General features: G+C 46.6%; 4 protein-coding genes across 4 annotated transcripts; 2 read left to right on the top strand and 2 right to left on the bottom strand.

The window, feature by feature from the left end:
- Positions 1–929: 929 nt before the first annotated feature.
- Positions 930–2939, top strand: FSUBG_13233 (histidine kinase tcsA; the record flags this gene model as incomplete). The annotated part of the gene is made up of 1 exon (XM_036678103.1): positions 930–2939. One exon carries the CDS (start codon positions 930–932, stop codon positions 2937–2939), a length of 2010 nt encoding a protein of 669 aa, XP_036531306.1.
- Positions 2940–3451: 512 nt separating this feature from the next.
- Positions 3452–5376, bottom strand: FSUBG_13234 (major facilitator (MFS1) transporter; the record flags this gene model as incomplete). The annotated part of the gene is made up of 4 exons (XM_036678104.1): positions 3452–3750; positions 3834–4564; positions 4650–5062; positions 5122–5376. The coding sequence occupies 4 exons, from the start codon at positions 5374–5376 to the stop codon at positions 3452–3454; spliced, it is 1698 nt and encodes a 565-aa protein (XP_036531307.1).
- Positions 5377–6233: 857 nt separating this feature from the next.
- Positions 6234–7379, bottom strand: FSUBG_13235 (MTA SAH nucleosidase; the record flags this gene model as incomplete). Its single annotated transcript, XM_036678105.1, has 1 exon — positions 6234–7379. One exon carries the CDS (start codon positions 7377–7379, stop codon positions 6234–6236), a length of 1146 nt encoding a protein of 381 aa, XP_036531308.1.
- A 1504-nt stretch (positions 7380–8883) lies between these two features.
- On the top strand, positions 8884–13783 carry FSUBG_13236 (ankyrin 3; the record flags this gene model as incomplete). Its single annotated transcript, XM_036678106.1, has 9 exons — positions 8884–8934; positions 9060–11859; positions 12422–12547; positions 12736–12925; positions 12976–13014; positions 13067–13164; positions 13216–13369; positions 13574–13664; positions 13721–13783. 9 exons carry the CDS (start codon positions 8884–8886, stop codon positions 13781–13783), a joined length of 3612 nt encoding a protein of 1203 aa, XP_036531309.1.
- Between the last annotated feature and the right edge of the window lie 465 nt (positions 13784–14248).

The raw sequence follows: 14248 nt of genomic DNA on the forward strand, positions 1-14248 counted from the left end.
AGACTTTCGATGCCAGTGTAGAAATCACATCTACTTTAACGATCGTCTCATTTGCCCTGCTGCCTTTTCCAATAACCTTTGCTGCTCATGTTTGCAGTGCGGCAGTGACCCTTGGCCGACGCTTAGGCCCTTTTTCAGTGCATGGTTACCCTGGATTGACGGTACCAAGTGTTGGTTGAGAAGTAGCTAATCGCTGTCTATGCACCACAAACACAAACGGCCTGTATGATGGAACGAAATGATGTGGTGTTTCTGGATAACTTTTGCTTGCTGATAAAAATTATTATTCAAGGTAGCCATGCCTTAGGAAGCAAGAAAATACTAGACCTTAATATAAGGTATTAAAATAAACTTAGTAAAGAGCTCCCTAAGCTTAGGCTAGATTTACCTAAATATTTTTATTGCTTAGGGTTAAGGGCCTGTGGCCTGTATTTTCTTTCCTCCCCTACCTAAGTAGCCATAGTACCAGATCCTACATATTATCCTTCTATGGTTACTCAGCCGGGAAGGGGTGTCACAGCACAATAGGCAAAAACATGCTTGTAACAGATTTCGCGACAATTGACTGACCACCAGCAAATAATATTATTCGTGACTTGATGCGGAAACTTGCCAGATCCAGGCAATAAATCAATTATTATTTATTGTCTTTTAATGCAGAATTGTACTCGTGGTGGCAGACATGACAGAATTCTGACATCATAACATGATCTGATAGGCTAGCGCCAAAGAGCTGAAAATTCCTCCTCCCTTGCATGAGGCTCTTTTTCTCAACTTGATGCTGATTCAAAGCCTGTGAAGCAAAGAGATGTCGTGTTAGCGACCAGTCCAGTCCAGTCCGTGCATTAACTAAGATACCTTAGATCAGGTCAGTACGAATGAGACCGGAGCTCGATGCTACCGTCCCCACCACGGACAAGACCATAAACATGGACGACATCCTCGATTTCTTGCCCGTCCCCACTCTCGTTGTGTCCCCATCCTATCGCATCCAAAGAGCCTCTGTCGGTTTGCTCGAGGCATGGACACGTAAGCGCGAGGTACTTGTCGGCCAAGACCTCTTCACTGCCCTCTATCACGGATCGCCGACCGAATCATTCGATCGTATTCCCTTTACCTACGCGATTGAAACTGCACTTGAAGCTCGCGCTCTCCGTCTATGCCATGCGGCCTATATCGCGAAAGGCATTTCTTGGACTGCACGTATCATGCCCGTGCACAAAGGCGATGAACTGCTGTGCCTGGTCATAGAGTGGGAACAAGCCGAGCCTCACACTACAACGGTCAACGGCGAAGTAACTCAGAGCTGGCTGCCTATCGACGACGCTTTCCGCATCCTCGTGCAGGCTGTCAAAGATTATGCCATCTTCCTACTCGATACTCGCGGCAATGTCATGACCTGGAACAATGGAGCAGAGCTAAATAAGGGCTATAAGAAGGAAGAAATCATTGGCAAGCACTTCACGACATTCTACAGCCAAGAGGACATCCAGTCTCGGAAGCCCGAAAGAGAACTCGAAATTTGCTTGCGTGAAGGCCGAGTCGAGGATGAGGGCTGGCGCTACCGCAAGGATGGCAGCCGGTTCTGGGCCAACGTTGTTATAACGGCCATCTACAAGAACGACATCCATGTTGGCTTCGGCAAAGTCACCAGGAATCTCACTGAACGAAAAGAGGCAGAACTGCGACTGACCGCTGCTTATGAGGAAAGCACCAAACTGAAGAATGATTTCCTGGCAAACATGAGTCACGAGATCCGTACGCCGATGCACGGTGTGCTATCTGCCTGCTCTCTCCTACTGGATAGTCCTCTAACTGAAGAGCAACGGGAGACGGCCAATATGATCCAAGAGAGCGGACAAGTCCTGTTGCGCATCATCAACGATATTCTCGACTACTCAAAGATTGCGGCCGGCACATTTCCCATCATGAATGAGAGGCTGGATATCGCTAATGTCATCACATCGGCTGTGCGTAGAGTCCAAAGTACTGTGCAGCCGGGAGTATCTCTAAAGCTGCACCTATCGCCAGACTTGCCAAAATGGGCGGAAGGTGACGCTTTGAGATATCTCCAGATCTTTGAGAATATCCTGAGCAATGCTATAAAGTTTACCGAGAAGGGATACATCTCGGTTCATGCATCGATGCTTGCTGAAGACGAGACCACTCACACAATACGAACAGAGGTCTGGGATACTGGGCATGGCGTTACAGAAAAAGACGCGAAGGAGCTCTTCAAACCATTCACGCAGCTTGATACACCACACCAGAAGCGGCGACCGGGAACAGGCCTTGGGTTATCAATCGCGAAATCACTTGTGGAGCTGCTGGGAGGGAGTATTGGATATAAGCCTAACTCGGAACGGCAGGGCAGCATCTTTTGGTTCTCGTTCAAGGTGAAGAAGCTTAGTGGCCTTCGTCAGGCCGAATCTATTACCGCTTCACCGGGAGTCGGGGCGCTATTACCCCAACAACAACAGGTTCAACAAGGGGAGGATCTTGCTACACAACTGGAACAACTATTGAAGATCTCACCAACGAAGAAGATCCTTGCTGCTGAGGACAACATCATCAACCAAAAGGTCCTAGTCGGGATGCTGCATGGCTTTGGATTCAAGGATATTACCGTTGTGTCAGACGGCGCTCAAGCTGTGTCATCACTATCAGCGGCGGCTGATACCTTTGACCTGATACTGATGGATATCAGTATGCCGGTTATGAACGGTTACGAGGCAACACTTCGAATACGTCATAGCAGCATACGTCTGCCTATAATCGCTATGACCGCTTATGCACTGAAAGGCGACATGGAGCGTTGCTTGGAGAAGGGGATGGATGATTATATCCCCAAGCCAATGGATAAGCAAGTGCTGATGAGGAAGCTTTTGAAGTGGCTGCAGAGTCCAGGCGACATCACACCAGACCTCGCTATTGGATAGGATTAGTAGCCATCGAGCTATTTGACTTACCATGACCATACTCCAAGATTAGATTCATAACTCATACAGTTTTGAGAAACGCTTGCTTCGTTCCAGTTCTTGACACCGGGGTTAAGGTCTCAAAGATGACAGTCGCATGTCATCAAGCAGATCAACTTTCTTGAGCTTGATGGGGACAAGCCAAAACGGAGATTGTCCCGGATCGAATGACTTTCGAGGCTTCTCAGAGCGATGTACGTTGATGTCAATTTCTTCACATAAACAAAGGGGATCTTAATCAGACTTTTTCTCGTGCTTCGTATGAGTGTTGTCTTGGACTTTGTATTTCGTATTGACTACTAGATTCGGTAACTCAACGGACTTGATATCCATTTATAGTGTAGCAAGGCCAAATGACCTCAATGCTTTCCGCCATCGCCCCTTAGATATGTGACCTGACCAGAAAGAAACCGGTGGAAGGACTGAAGAAGCGGGAAAAGATCCCCCTCATCATACAAAAGGTCGTGAGTGTTTTATAAGCTCTGCTTCTTATGGTGGATATTCGTCCACTTGGTAAACAAGCTCGTAATAGCTGTGATGCCACAAGCCGCAATAGTAATTGCAAAAGCAACTTTGATGCCCCACGCATAAGCATGTAAGATACCATTCAGCTCAGCGCCGGAGAAGTTCTGTCGCAGAGTAGTGGCGCCAGTTTCTGTAACTAAGGTGGGATCAACTGTAGGCGCAGTGCTGGACAGCTTCTGAAGGATCTGGTTGATGAAGCCAGATTGCGCAGCGGTGATCAAGAATGTACCGCCGATTGTACGAGAAACTGTGGCGGTGTGAATGTCAGCTGGTTGGATGGAAAGGCAAAGGAAAGGAAGATGAAGATACGTAGGGAAATTATGTACTCACATATGATGATAGAAGTCACAGGAGCCATGTCACTGGGTGCAGCGAACGCCTGCGAAATGACAACAGGAACCTGGAGACCAACACCATATCCAAAACCCGCCAAGATCTGATATCCAACCCATTTGCCCGTCGACGTCCCAATGTCGAGGGTATAGAGAAGACCGGAGGCAATCGTGACGATGATCGAACTGACCACCAGATATGGAGCCGCAGTACCCGTCTTTGTAATGGCTTTGCCAGATGCAAATGTCGCCACGCTGAAAAGCGCGATGAGAGGAATGTTTCGTACACCTGAGCCGATAGGACTCTGGTTATCGATGCTCTGGAAGTAGATTGGCAGATAGTAAAGGGTTATAAAGTAAGATCCAGCGAAGAAGAAGCTCCAGACAGCGTTGACCCAAACTGTTCTTTGAAAAATGAGTCGTGGGGTTAACATTGCACGCTCTCCCAGCCAGAACTCTACTAATATCAGAGCGATAATCATCAGAACGAAGCCGACAAGCAAGCCGATGACGACGCTTGAGTTCCACGCATGAGTAACTCCCCCATATTGAAGTGCCAGAAGCAAAGACAAGGACGCGCCCATGACCAACGCCGTGCCTATAAAGTCCATCTGTAAAAGCTTCTCCTTGAGTGTAGCGTCGACGACCTTGACCCCTGCTGGAGTCTTGAAGGTGAAAAGGATGACGAGAATAGCCAGACCGCCAATTGGAAGATTGATGTAGAAGCACCTAAAAACAGTAAGTTAGTAAAAATCGGTCTGAAGGAGACTTATGTAGTTGTTTTGTAACACCAATCTCAAGAAATTCCACTTACCATCTCCAGCTCGCCCCATCTGTAAGTCCTCCACCAATGAGTGGCCCAGCAACAGCAGCAATACCATATGATAATCCGATGAAACCCGTATATGTAGCTCTCTTTTCGGGCGCAGCAATGAAAGCAGGAATAGTGTAAACCCCAGGGGCAACACCCGAGGCGCCTAAGCCAGCGATAGCACGCCCGACAATCACAGTCGTCGAGTTACGAGCAACAGCGCTGATTAAGCTTCCGAGTTCGAAGATGAAGATGGATACTAGGAAGCTTGTTTTTAGTGGGAAGAACTTGTAGATCTTGCCCCAAAGTGACTGGAATGCTCCGAGGGTGAGGAAGTATGCAGAGCCGTACCACGAGATATCTTGCAGGCGGCCGAACTGGTCGGTAATCTTGGGGACGGCGGTTGCGACGATAGTCTTGAGAAGTATCAGCGTTGAAGATGGTGGGGAGGATGGTTTGGAGTAGCTGAGTTTACCTGGTCGAGAGAGCAGAGAGTGATGCTGAGCACGAGCGCAAGCATGATGAAGAACATTTCCAGGCCTTTCGGGTATTCGACAGACTTTTCTTCCTTCAAACCACCTTTAGCCTTATCTCCGTTCGCTTCTTCGTCGCGGACCTCTGGCGTTTCTATATCATTGGCAGTTAAAGATGTCTCAATAGACGGTTGTCTTGACTCGGAAGCCTGCCTCTCCTCGTCGAGGCTCATGGTTGTCGATTTCTCTGTGGTCATATTTGTTTCCTTTTCGACCATGTGCTAAAGAAAGTGTAACGATTGAGACCTGTCTTTTTGATGTTTCTTTGGTTTCGAGGCCTATTCGATAGTACGATCTAAGGGGTAACAAAATGTAAACTCAAATCGCAGCTTGCCTTAGGTCTAACGACAAGGCTAACGTGCAACCGACCTTTGACAAATATTCTCGCTCGATATATAGCAATATGAGTGAACAGAATCTCTACTGGATTTTCTTCCACCGACGACTTCATAACGGAGGTAGTTGAGACAAACGCCGTGAAATTGTTAAGTCCGTTAAAGCCGACCACCTTCAAAAGGGGAAGCATTGTGGGCAATCTTATACCACGTCATTGAAATGTCAGACATTGCGAAAGGATATTAAAATAAACCCGGAATTGAGAGGAGTGAGCTTATTATGGTTGTACTGCATTTATTTCCTACCTTGACAGGTATTGGCCGGATCATAGGTCGACCATCTAAAACATGTCTCAGTCAAAGATAGAGTCACAAACCGACTATACGAATAACGATTAGCATTTCATTCTGGATCACAAACCTCCGCCCGTATCCTCGTTATCTTGTTTATGGGCCGGCGTAACACGGAGCTGGCATTTCGTTGATTGCTAGCAGCGATAATCTGATCTATGAGCTGCACCGAGCAAGGGGATTGGCATACGATTCACCGTATCTCTTCAATAATTCTGGTAAGCTACCAACGCTAATGATAGTCCCACCGAGAGTCAGGTGTATAGTGATACCTCGGTTCATGTGTAGACGATTCCCATCCTAAATGAAGCAGCTTGTTCCTCCTCGTTCATGACAATTTAACCCAGAGAAACACACCCACAAATGAGTCAGTAGAATTCCATAACGTTCCCCTGTTGCACGCCAGCGCCAGACTGAATATTCGCCATGAATGAAGAGCCATCCTGCTCGTAAGGTCGAGGTGGCTGGGCAGACGAAATGCGCATCCGATTGCCCTGGTTCACATCACGCACCGTTTCTATCGTCCCACCATAGTTTGATCCCTGCTGTCTTGCTAAGAGAGAATGACCTGGTGGAGGAGTAGCCCTTCTATCTGTATGAATGTACCGCTTGAGAACAGCTTTTGATGTCGCAGCGGCCATCGCAGCAGCATAGTCCTGCCACTCTTTGGTCTTTTCGCAATCAGCAAAGTCCGATACCCCTTTGACAATGATGCATGGCAGCTCTTGCCATATGCCTGCACCTTCCATCTCGAACGCGACGATGTTTTCAGCGGCGGCGATGCGATCACGATGTTCAGCAGAGACCATGACAGTGTCCCCTGAAGCCATGGGTCCAAAGTGGACAGTCGGTGCTTGTATGTCGATGACTTGATCGACTGCTTGTCCTCTCAGAGCCAATGGTAGCGATCGTGACCCAGAAGCGCTAATAACACTCTTTTCTGGCCTCTCATATCTACCATGCTGACCTAGTCGAGCAGCATTCTCTTTGAGTTCCTCGATAAACGTCGCCGTCCCCTTCATGAGCCGTCTTTTCCCCAAGACTGTTTGGAGACTTTCCAGGAGATTAAAGATTTCTTTGGGCACCATTTCACCATGGCAGGTCTTCTTTCTGACAAACTCATGATCCGTCTGGTACCCGAAGTCATATCGAACGATAGTGTCGCTGATGACTACGTCACCCAGACCAATTTCCCTTTCCCTAATTGAAGGAACGGCACCGCAAACTCCGACGAGTATCGCGAGGGAGATATTTGGGTAGCTTGTGCGTAGGTTTGTCGCAGCGGTCGCCGAATTCACCTTTCCTTTGCCTAACAATACGATCACAACGTTATGCTTATCAATACGCCCAGTGACATACGTGTTATGATCTCCGTCAGCTTTGCCGAATTGATCGCCATCCTCATCCCAGAACTCATCGATTACCATACAGACAGCATCGAACTCAAGGGATAAGGCGCAAACAAGAGCAACTGAAAAGTCCCCTCGGCCGGCAGGTCGCTGGTAGCTGCTCATCTCGATGAAGATGTTCCCTTTCTGCCCTCATTTATGCAGAAAAAGAGCAAGCTTCGCTCTGAGACAGCTCGGTATTTGTGTCAGAGTTAAGCGATGTCGTGGTAGAACGAGAGAAGCTTCAAGCTCTTTATTGAAGGTAGTATGTATGTCTTTAGTCACCAAGATAAAGCAGGCAAGTTTGGAGGGGTTTCGAATTCTGGACCGGGAGCGATGGCTGTCGAGTCCTCAGGGAGCAAGGAAACGCCGGACCTTGATATAGGGTGTTAAAATAAACTTAAAAAAGAGCCCCCTAAATTTAGATTTACCTAAGTATTTTTATTGCTTAGGGTTAAGGGCCTGTGTTTTCTTTCCTCCCATAGCGAGTGTCACAATCTTTCAGAAGTGGCTGTAGACTCGCAGCAGCGGCTGAGTGAGTGCTCTTTATCGCCTAGCTCCGATTCTCCCTTCAGCGGTGTGGGGTCGTCAGGCATGCAGATCTTATCAGGGCGGTGTCATGATCGGCTCACGATACCCAAGCCTGAAAAGGACATGCATGAAATGGTTGGAGGTGGTTTCGGATCCCCATGCCTATTTACTTGACTCAGTTTATCGCAAAGCGAATAACAAGAATCCTACTTTACTTTCCCTCTGAACTTTCAAAGAATGGGAGAGCGTCATGAAAATAGACTTGACCTTTTTCGACTTTCTTGTGTTGGTGATAGTTCTTTGTGGCTGCATATATTGTTTCGTATCTGCAGGCGCAGGCCCAATGACAGACCTGGAATGTGCTCTGTAGACCTGAGGCCATCCTTGGCAGCCAGGATCCCCCAGGGTAAGCAGTAACCAGCCCTCAGGGTGAGGAAAAACAGCGGAACGGCTTACACCAAAAATCGTTAATCTCCCACCAAAGCCCGTCCGCTATATTTCCTCACCCCCTAGCCAGCTTAGCAGCACATTTCGCCCCCCCATTTTCATGGCCGTTATACATGTGAAGCGTAGTAATTCAAAGACAGGTGATACAATGTCAATGAGATAGCCATGATTTCTTTACTAGTGTTAAGCTCCGCAGGGCTGTAAATAGCCATCCATATCTTGTCTGTGCATCAAATCGTCCGCTAGCTTGTTATAAAGAGAGTGCTCCCAGGGCAAAATGAGCGTGGTGTTGGCCAATCACATCTTGTAGTTCCTGAGACTGTACTGGGGGGTTGAAAATACGGCTGATTGCTTAGCTGGGTGTCGCGGTCAGTCGGTGTGACCATCTGACTTTTCTTCCTCCCACGTCAAACGGCGGTTCTAGTTCTTGATTTTTTGTCCATCACCTCCGACGTCGCCTATGAACTCAAAACGAATTATCCATGATCAGGGATGTCCGGACCATCGCAATTGCACCAGGGTGGCTCAGAGTTTGCGAGCACAGTCACTGGGCATAATGTCGACTTGGGGAACAAGTCATTGACTCGCAGAGACACAGCTCAAACAATAAATCATCACAACTATTATGGACACTTCACATCACCCGCACAAGATGGGAGATACGAGCATCGCGGAGAGAAGAGGAAGTGTACCGAGGACCAAGGTTTGTTCTCTTTACTTCCGCTCAGGACCTTTCAACAACATGAGTCTAGACTAATCTATGTGCGACAATCAGATCAAGGTGGCCACAATCATCCACCACTTGAGACTCTACTTCAATCATTAAAGTTCAATCAAATCGATGCCCGGCATGACAACATCAAGAAAGCTCATACAAAAACATGCAAATGGATCATCAACAGAGCGGAGTATGTCGACTGGCTGAATCCCGACAAGATCGATGAACATCATGGCTTTTTATGGATTAAAGGAAAGCCCGGGGCAGGAAAATCCACTTTGATGAAGTTTATTCTCAGCAATGCCCGAAGAAAAATCAAAGAGAAAATCATCATCTCTTTCTTCTTCAATGCACGAGGGGAACAGCTGGAGAAGTCCACTACTGGCATGTACAGGTCGCTGTTGCTTCAAATCCTTCAGCAGCTTCCGGCACTCCATAGTGTGCTAGACCCTGGATTAGTCTTAGGGATCGGCGAGAACCACGAATGGAGTGTTGAGGCATTGAGAGCATTATTTGAGCAGGCAGTGGAGGGCCTCGGGAATTCTCCCGTGGTTGTTTTCATTGACGCTCTAGATGAATGTGATGAGTCCGAAATCCGTTCCATGGTATCGTCCTTCAAGAGTTTGGGTAACCTGAGTGCCACCGAAGGAATCAGCTTCCAGGTATGCTTGGCAAGCAGGCATTATCCTCATATCACAATGCCAAAGAAGATTGAACTAGTTCTGGAAGCGCAAGAGGGACATGAGCAAGACATCGTTTCCTATCTTGACAGCGAGTTGGAAATCGGAGACAGCAAACTCGCTCAAGAGGTTCGGGCTCAGATCAAAGAAAAGGCGTCCGGTGTCTTTATGTGGGTTGTTCTTGTCTCTGGCATTTTGCAGCAGAAGTACGATAAAGGGCACATACATACTTTGAAGCAAACACTTCGAGAGATTCCAGGGGACCTGCACCGCCTATTTCGAGATATTCTTACTCGAGATGATACCAACAAGGATGAACTGCTGTTATGCATTCAATGGGTTCTGTTCGCAAGAAGTCCACTCAAGCCAGAGCAACTTTATTTTGCGATCCGCTCACACCTAGAATGTGCCACTTACAAGTGGGATCGAGACGAAATTGGATTAGATACGGTTGGAAACTTCATTCTAAGCTCCTCAAAAGGCCTTGCTGAAGTCACACGGACGAAAAAGGATCCAACAGTCCAGTTCATTCATGAGTCTGTCAGAGATTTCCTTCTTAAAGACGATGGCCTCAGGGTCATCTTGTTGGAGTCGAGTGTTACTCCGAGTGCGGAGAGCCACGAGCAATTGAAGAAATGTTGCCTTGAGTATATGCAATATTATATGGAAGATAATGGCACGCCAGAAAGTGACTCAAAGGATGATCTCTCGAGAGCTTGTATTGTGGCAGACTCTGAGTTTCCTTTTCTAAGGTATGCTGTACAGAATGTTCTCTATCATGCAAATGAGGCAGAGGATGGAAATATCGATCAGACAAAGTTCTTGGAAACCTTCCAACTTGCAAAATGGATTCAACACAATAATGTCTTCCAAGACAAATTCGTGCGTCGACATACCACTTACGCAAGCCTTTTATACCTCCTGGCCGAGTTGAACTACGGGAGCCTTATCGAGAGCCACCAAGGAAGCCAGTCCTGCTTTGACATCGAGGATGAGCGTTATGGCGCCCCTATCCTTGCAGCAATGGCTACGGGTAGTCGGCCAACAGTCTGGATGCTACTCAAAAGGGAGACACGCGACGAGCCTGAGACGTCACGTTTACACTCCTTGTGCCATAAGTACGACGTCGAGAAGAAAGTCAAGAACAGACTTGGGCGCAACTTCACATTTAGCGAAAAATGGGGTCTTATTTACTATATTTTACGAGATGACGACCTCATTGCGGCGTCGTTTGCTATCGCTTCCTCCAAAGCCAACACACCCTCAGACTTCCGAACTCCACGTGGAGAAACACCGTTTTCATTTGCGATTCGTCACTGTCATGATGTTTCATCCACTTTTCGATTTCTTGTCGAGAACGGAGCCGATATTGAATCTAGAGACAAGCGAGGAAGGTCGCCGCTAGCTCTTGCTGCTGCAAGTGGCAACACCGCTGCTGTAACTTTCCTCCTTGGAAAAGGCGCTAAAGTTGCCGCAGTTGACAGCCAAGGTCTCACAGCACTGGCGTGGGTACTGAAGGAAGGGAGGGCCACGGGAATAATGATACAGAGCCTGTTATCTCATGGCGATACAATCAACCAAGCTGATCCTTTTGGAAGAACACCATTGATGCTTGCCTTGAACAATAGTGTTTCCATTATGAAGCAGCTTATAGAAAGGGGTGCTGACATTAACTCGACTGATGATCGGGGACAGAGCGCCTTGTTAATTGCCGTCAAGTTGAAGGCAGAGGACCAGGCACGCCTTTTGATAGATAGCGGCGCCTGTACCGATGTTTCTGACACACATAACCACCGTACAGTCCTGTCATACGCTGTTACCTCGCGGTCTTTGGACACGAACGGTGGCCCTTGGGGACATTCAGTTGTGGAGTTCTCAAATCATGGCGACAACCTGTCTCGAAGCATAGCAAAAGCGCTTCTGATACGGGGTACGGCAGTTGATAAGCACGATGTCAACGGCAGGACGCCGTTATCATATGCAGCAAGTGGCTACGACAGAGTAGACTTGGTCGCGCTATTGCTTTCTCATGGGGCAGATGTGAACATTGCAGACAACAGTGACAGGACGCCACTCTCATATGCTGCTTCGAACTCTGACCCTGAGGCTAAGAACTCTGTACGGTTGCTTCTAGATCGAGGAGCAATTCGTGACAAGGTTGATCAGACTGGGAAGGCCGCTCTTTCATATGCTAGTACACAAGAAGTTCGGGACTTGATATCCAATTGTCGTGAGCCTTTTATATAACTAGGCACTTTTTCAGCTTCATTATGTTATTGTATCCAAAGCTATGAGAAATCGCCATTACGCATCCCGCTCAGGTCAAGTTAACCATAGCATGAGCACAGCCCAACAGCAGATATTTATCTGATCGTTCACCACTATGGCAACAGCGGCCGTAAGAATTTTCAAAAAATCGTTTTTCCTCCTAATATGCTGTGATAAGGTTAGGAGGTTAAAAGACGAATTGGTCCCTAGGGCACAAAGGTAAAAACACCAATACGCGGCCACGGTTCTGCACGCGCTGCAACGTACACCATGTCTAAAGTTTATTCAAAGAGCCTTCCATATTTGAAGCACACTGCATCTATCCCCACATATGACACCACATGGATCACGCGAGTGAACACTTGAGACAGGATGTTATTCAGTTGGTTGACAGCGTTGCTAGAAAAGCAAATGAAATGAGAAAGATCGACGTGTGCTGCAGATTGATCCTGCAACGGGAACGAGCCGGAATCCTCTCCATGCATTCTTCATCACCTTTGTGAGCATCCTAAAGTTTGACTTAGGAGCAGCGAGGAGGTATGGGTCCCCTGGTCTTGGGCACTGCGGTGGGCGTTTCGCTGATCCCGCACATAGTCCAGAGGTCTTGCACTATCTTATTCCCCTCATTCCCATCTTTACACTGTCCCTATGTATGCCCAATTCAAGATGTTCTGGAATCGTTACGATCTTGGTCAAGCCAATATCTTTTATGATGAAACACACCCTTTGCTCTCGAGATTTGTGCTACCTCCGCATTTGGAACAAGCCAAAAGATGTTTGACGGATTTTGCTTGATTCTTCAGTGTGAGGAATGATTCTTCTCATGAAATCTCAAAAGATGTGGCGGAGGACTTGGAACATTGCCTGAATCCAGACCCAACTCGCAAAGCGGCAGAGAGAATTCATCACGAAGTCCTCCCCAAAGTCGGTGGCGGCTACGACGAAAATATCTGGCGGAGAGTATTCGAAAAGAGCTTCTTTGATGAGCTTAACGACACTCTATCTACATATAAGGTTGATTCAAGACGGTAAGTCATTTACTTCAATGTACATCATTGCAGCTTGTAAAGTTACCAAGTGTATCACGCAACAAGTACTACTATGATCAGGTTATACGGTATGTGTGACCCCACGTCTTGTCCAACATGCGTATTTGACAAGGTGAACAGAAGCGGTGACCAGATTTGGACCTTATTTGAAGCCGATCAGAAGGCAACAACCACACGATTAAGGCCAGTGAAGAGCCCAGAGCCCGAAGCCCGTTCAAGTATTCTTTTGCCGATCTAACACCGTCATAATAGCACTGGACTCTCCAAAGTGGTGGATCTCAAGGCGAGACAATGGAGCCAAGCTGGGGATTCACGCGCTATGGAGCCTTTTACCTGGTCGACGTCTCAAGCGCTGAATAAAGTTGGCCTCGAACCACCTCCTTTTCGTATCTTCGATAAGTCCCCATTAGAAGCCAACGTCTGGTGTTATCCTTGGCTTGTAAAAGAGCATAAGAGGGAGAAGGATCAGAATGAGCACTTGCGCCTTTTTAAACTGCCAGGCCATTAACGCCGCGGCTTGTGCAATCAGACTCGTCCTGCAGACAGCTCAATGTGCTGTCAAGCTTCCTAGACATGCACACATCCCTCCAATTCCTGTAATTACCACTGTTGGATCTTCTGTTACAGTATGGCCTATTATCCTGCCGAGGACTTTGGTGCGCCATGTTATCGAAGGGACACAGACGAGGCGTTGACAAGAAGGCGAAAAGAAGGCTACGTACGTACTGCAATCACTATTTCATACAAAGCTCAAGTCTATACTGATTTCCATAGGTCATACGAATGATCTGGAAAGGCGACATCAAATTCTTGCCAACATTATGGCATTTCATATAATCATTGGGAATGCACATACGTGGCAACTCGAGTTTTCAAGCCTACAATCGCCTCCTATATCGAGCAGGGGAAACTAAGTTCTATATACTGGTTTAAGCTCTTAGCCACAAGCCTTAACTGTAAATAATATATCTAGCTAATAACTTAGATATTATACTATAATAACTAACTAATTACTATAGCTAAAGGCTAATATTATAAAAACCTAAAAGATAACTTATTTAACTACTATTATAGGTTATAATAAAGTACTTTTAATCTATTTCCTAGAATAATTAAATATAAAATAATAAGTAAAATAGTAATATACTTACTTAAATAAAGGCTTAAATAAAAGCTTAAATAAAAGCTTAAATAAAAGCTTATTTATATAGTATATTTAAATAAATTTTAATAGTAGTATATTAATAGACTTTTACTTAATTTTACTAATATTAAAAATTCCTAAAAAACTCTTAAAAAAAA

Source organism: Fusarium subglutinans, assembly GCF_013396075.1.
Source record: "Fusarium subglutinans strain NRRL 66333 chromosome Unknown NRRL66333_c0000320, whole genome shotgun sequence".
NCBI lineage: Eukaryota > Fungi > Ascomycota > Sordariomycetes > Hypocreales > Nectriaceae > Fusarium > Fusarium subglutinans.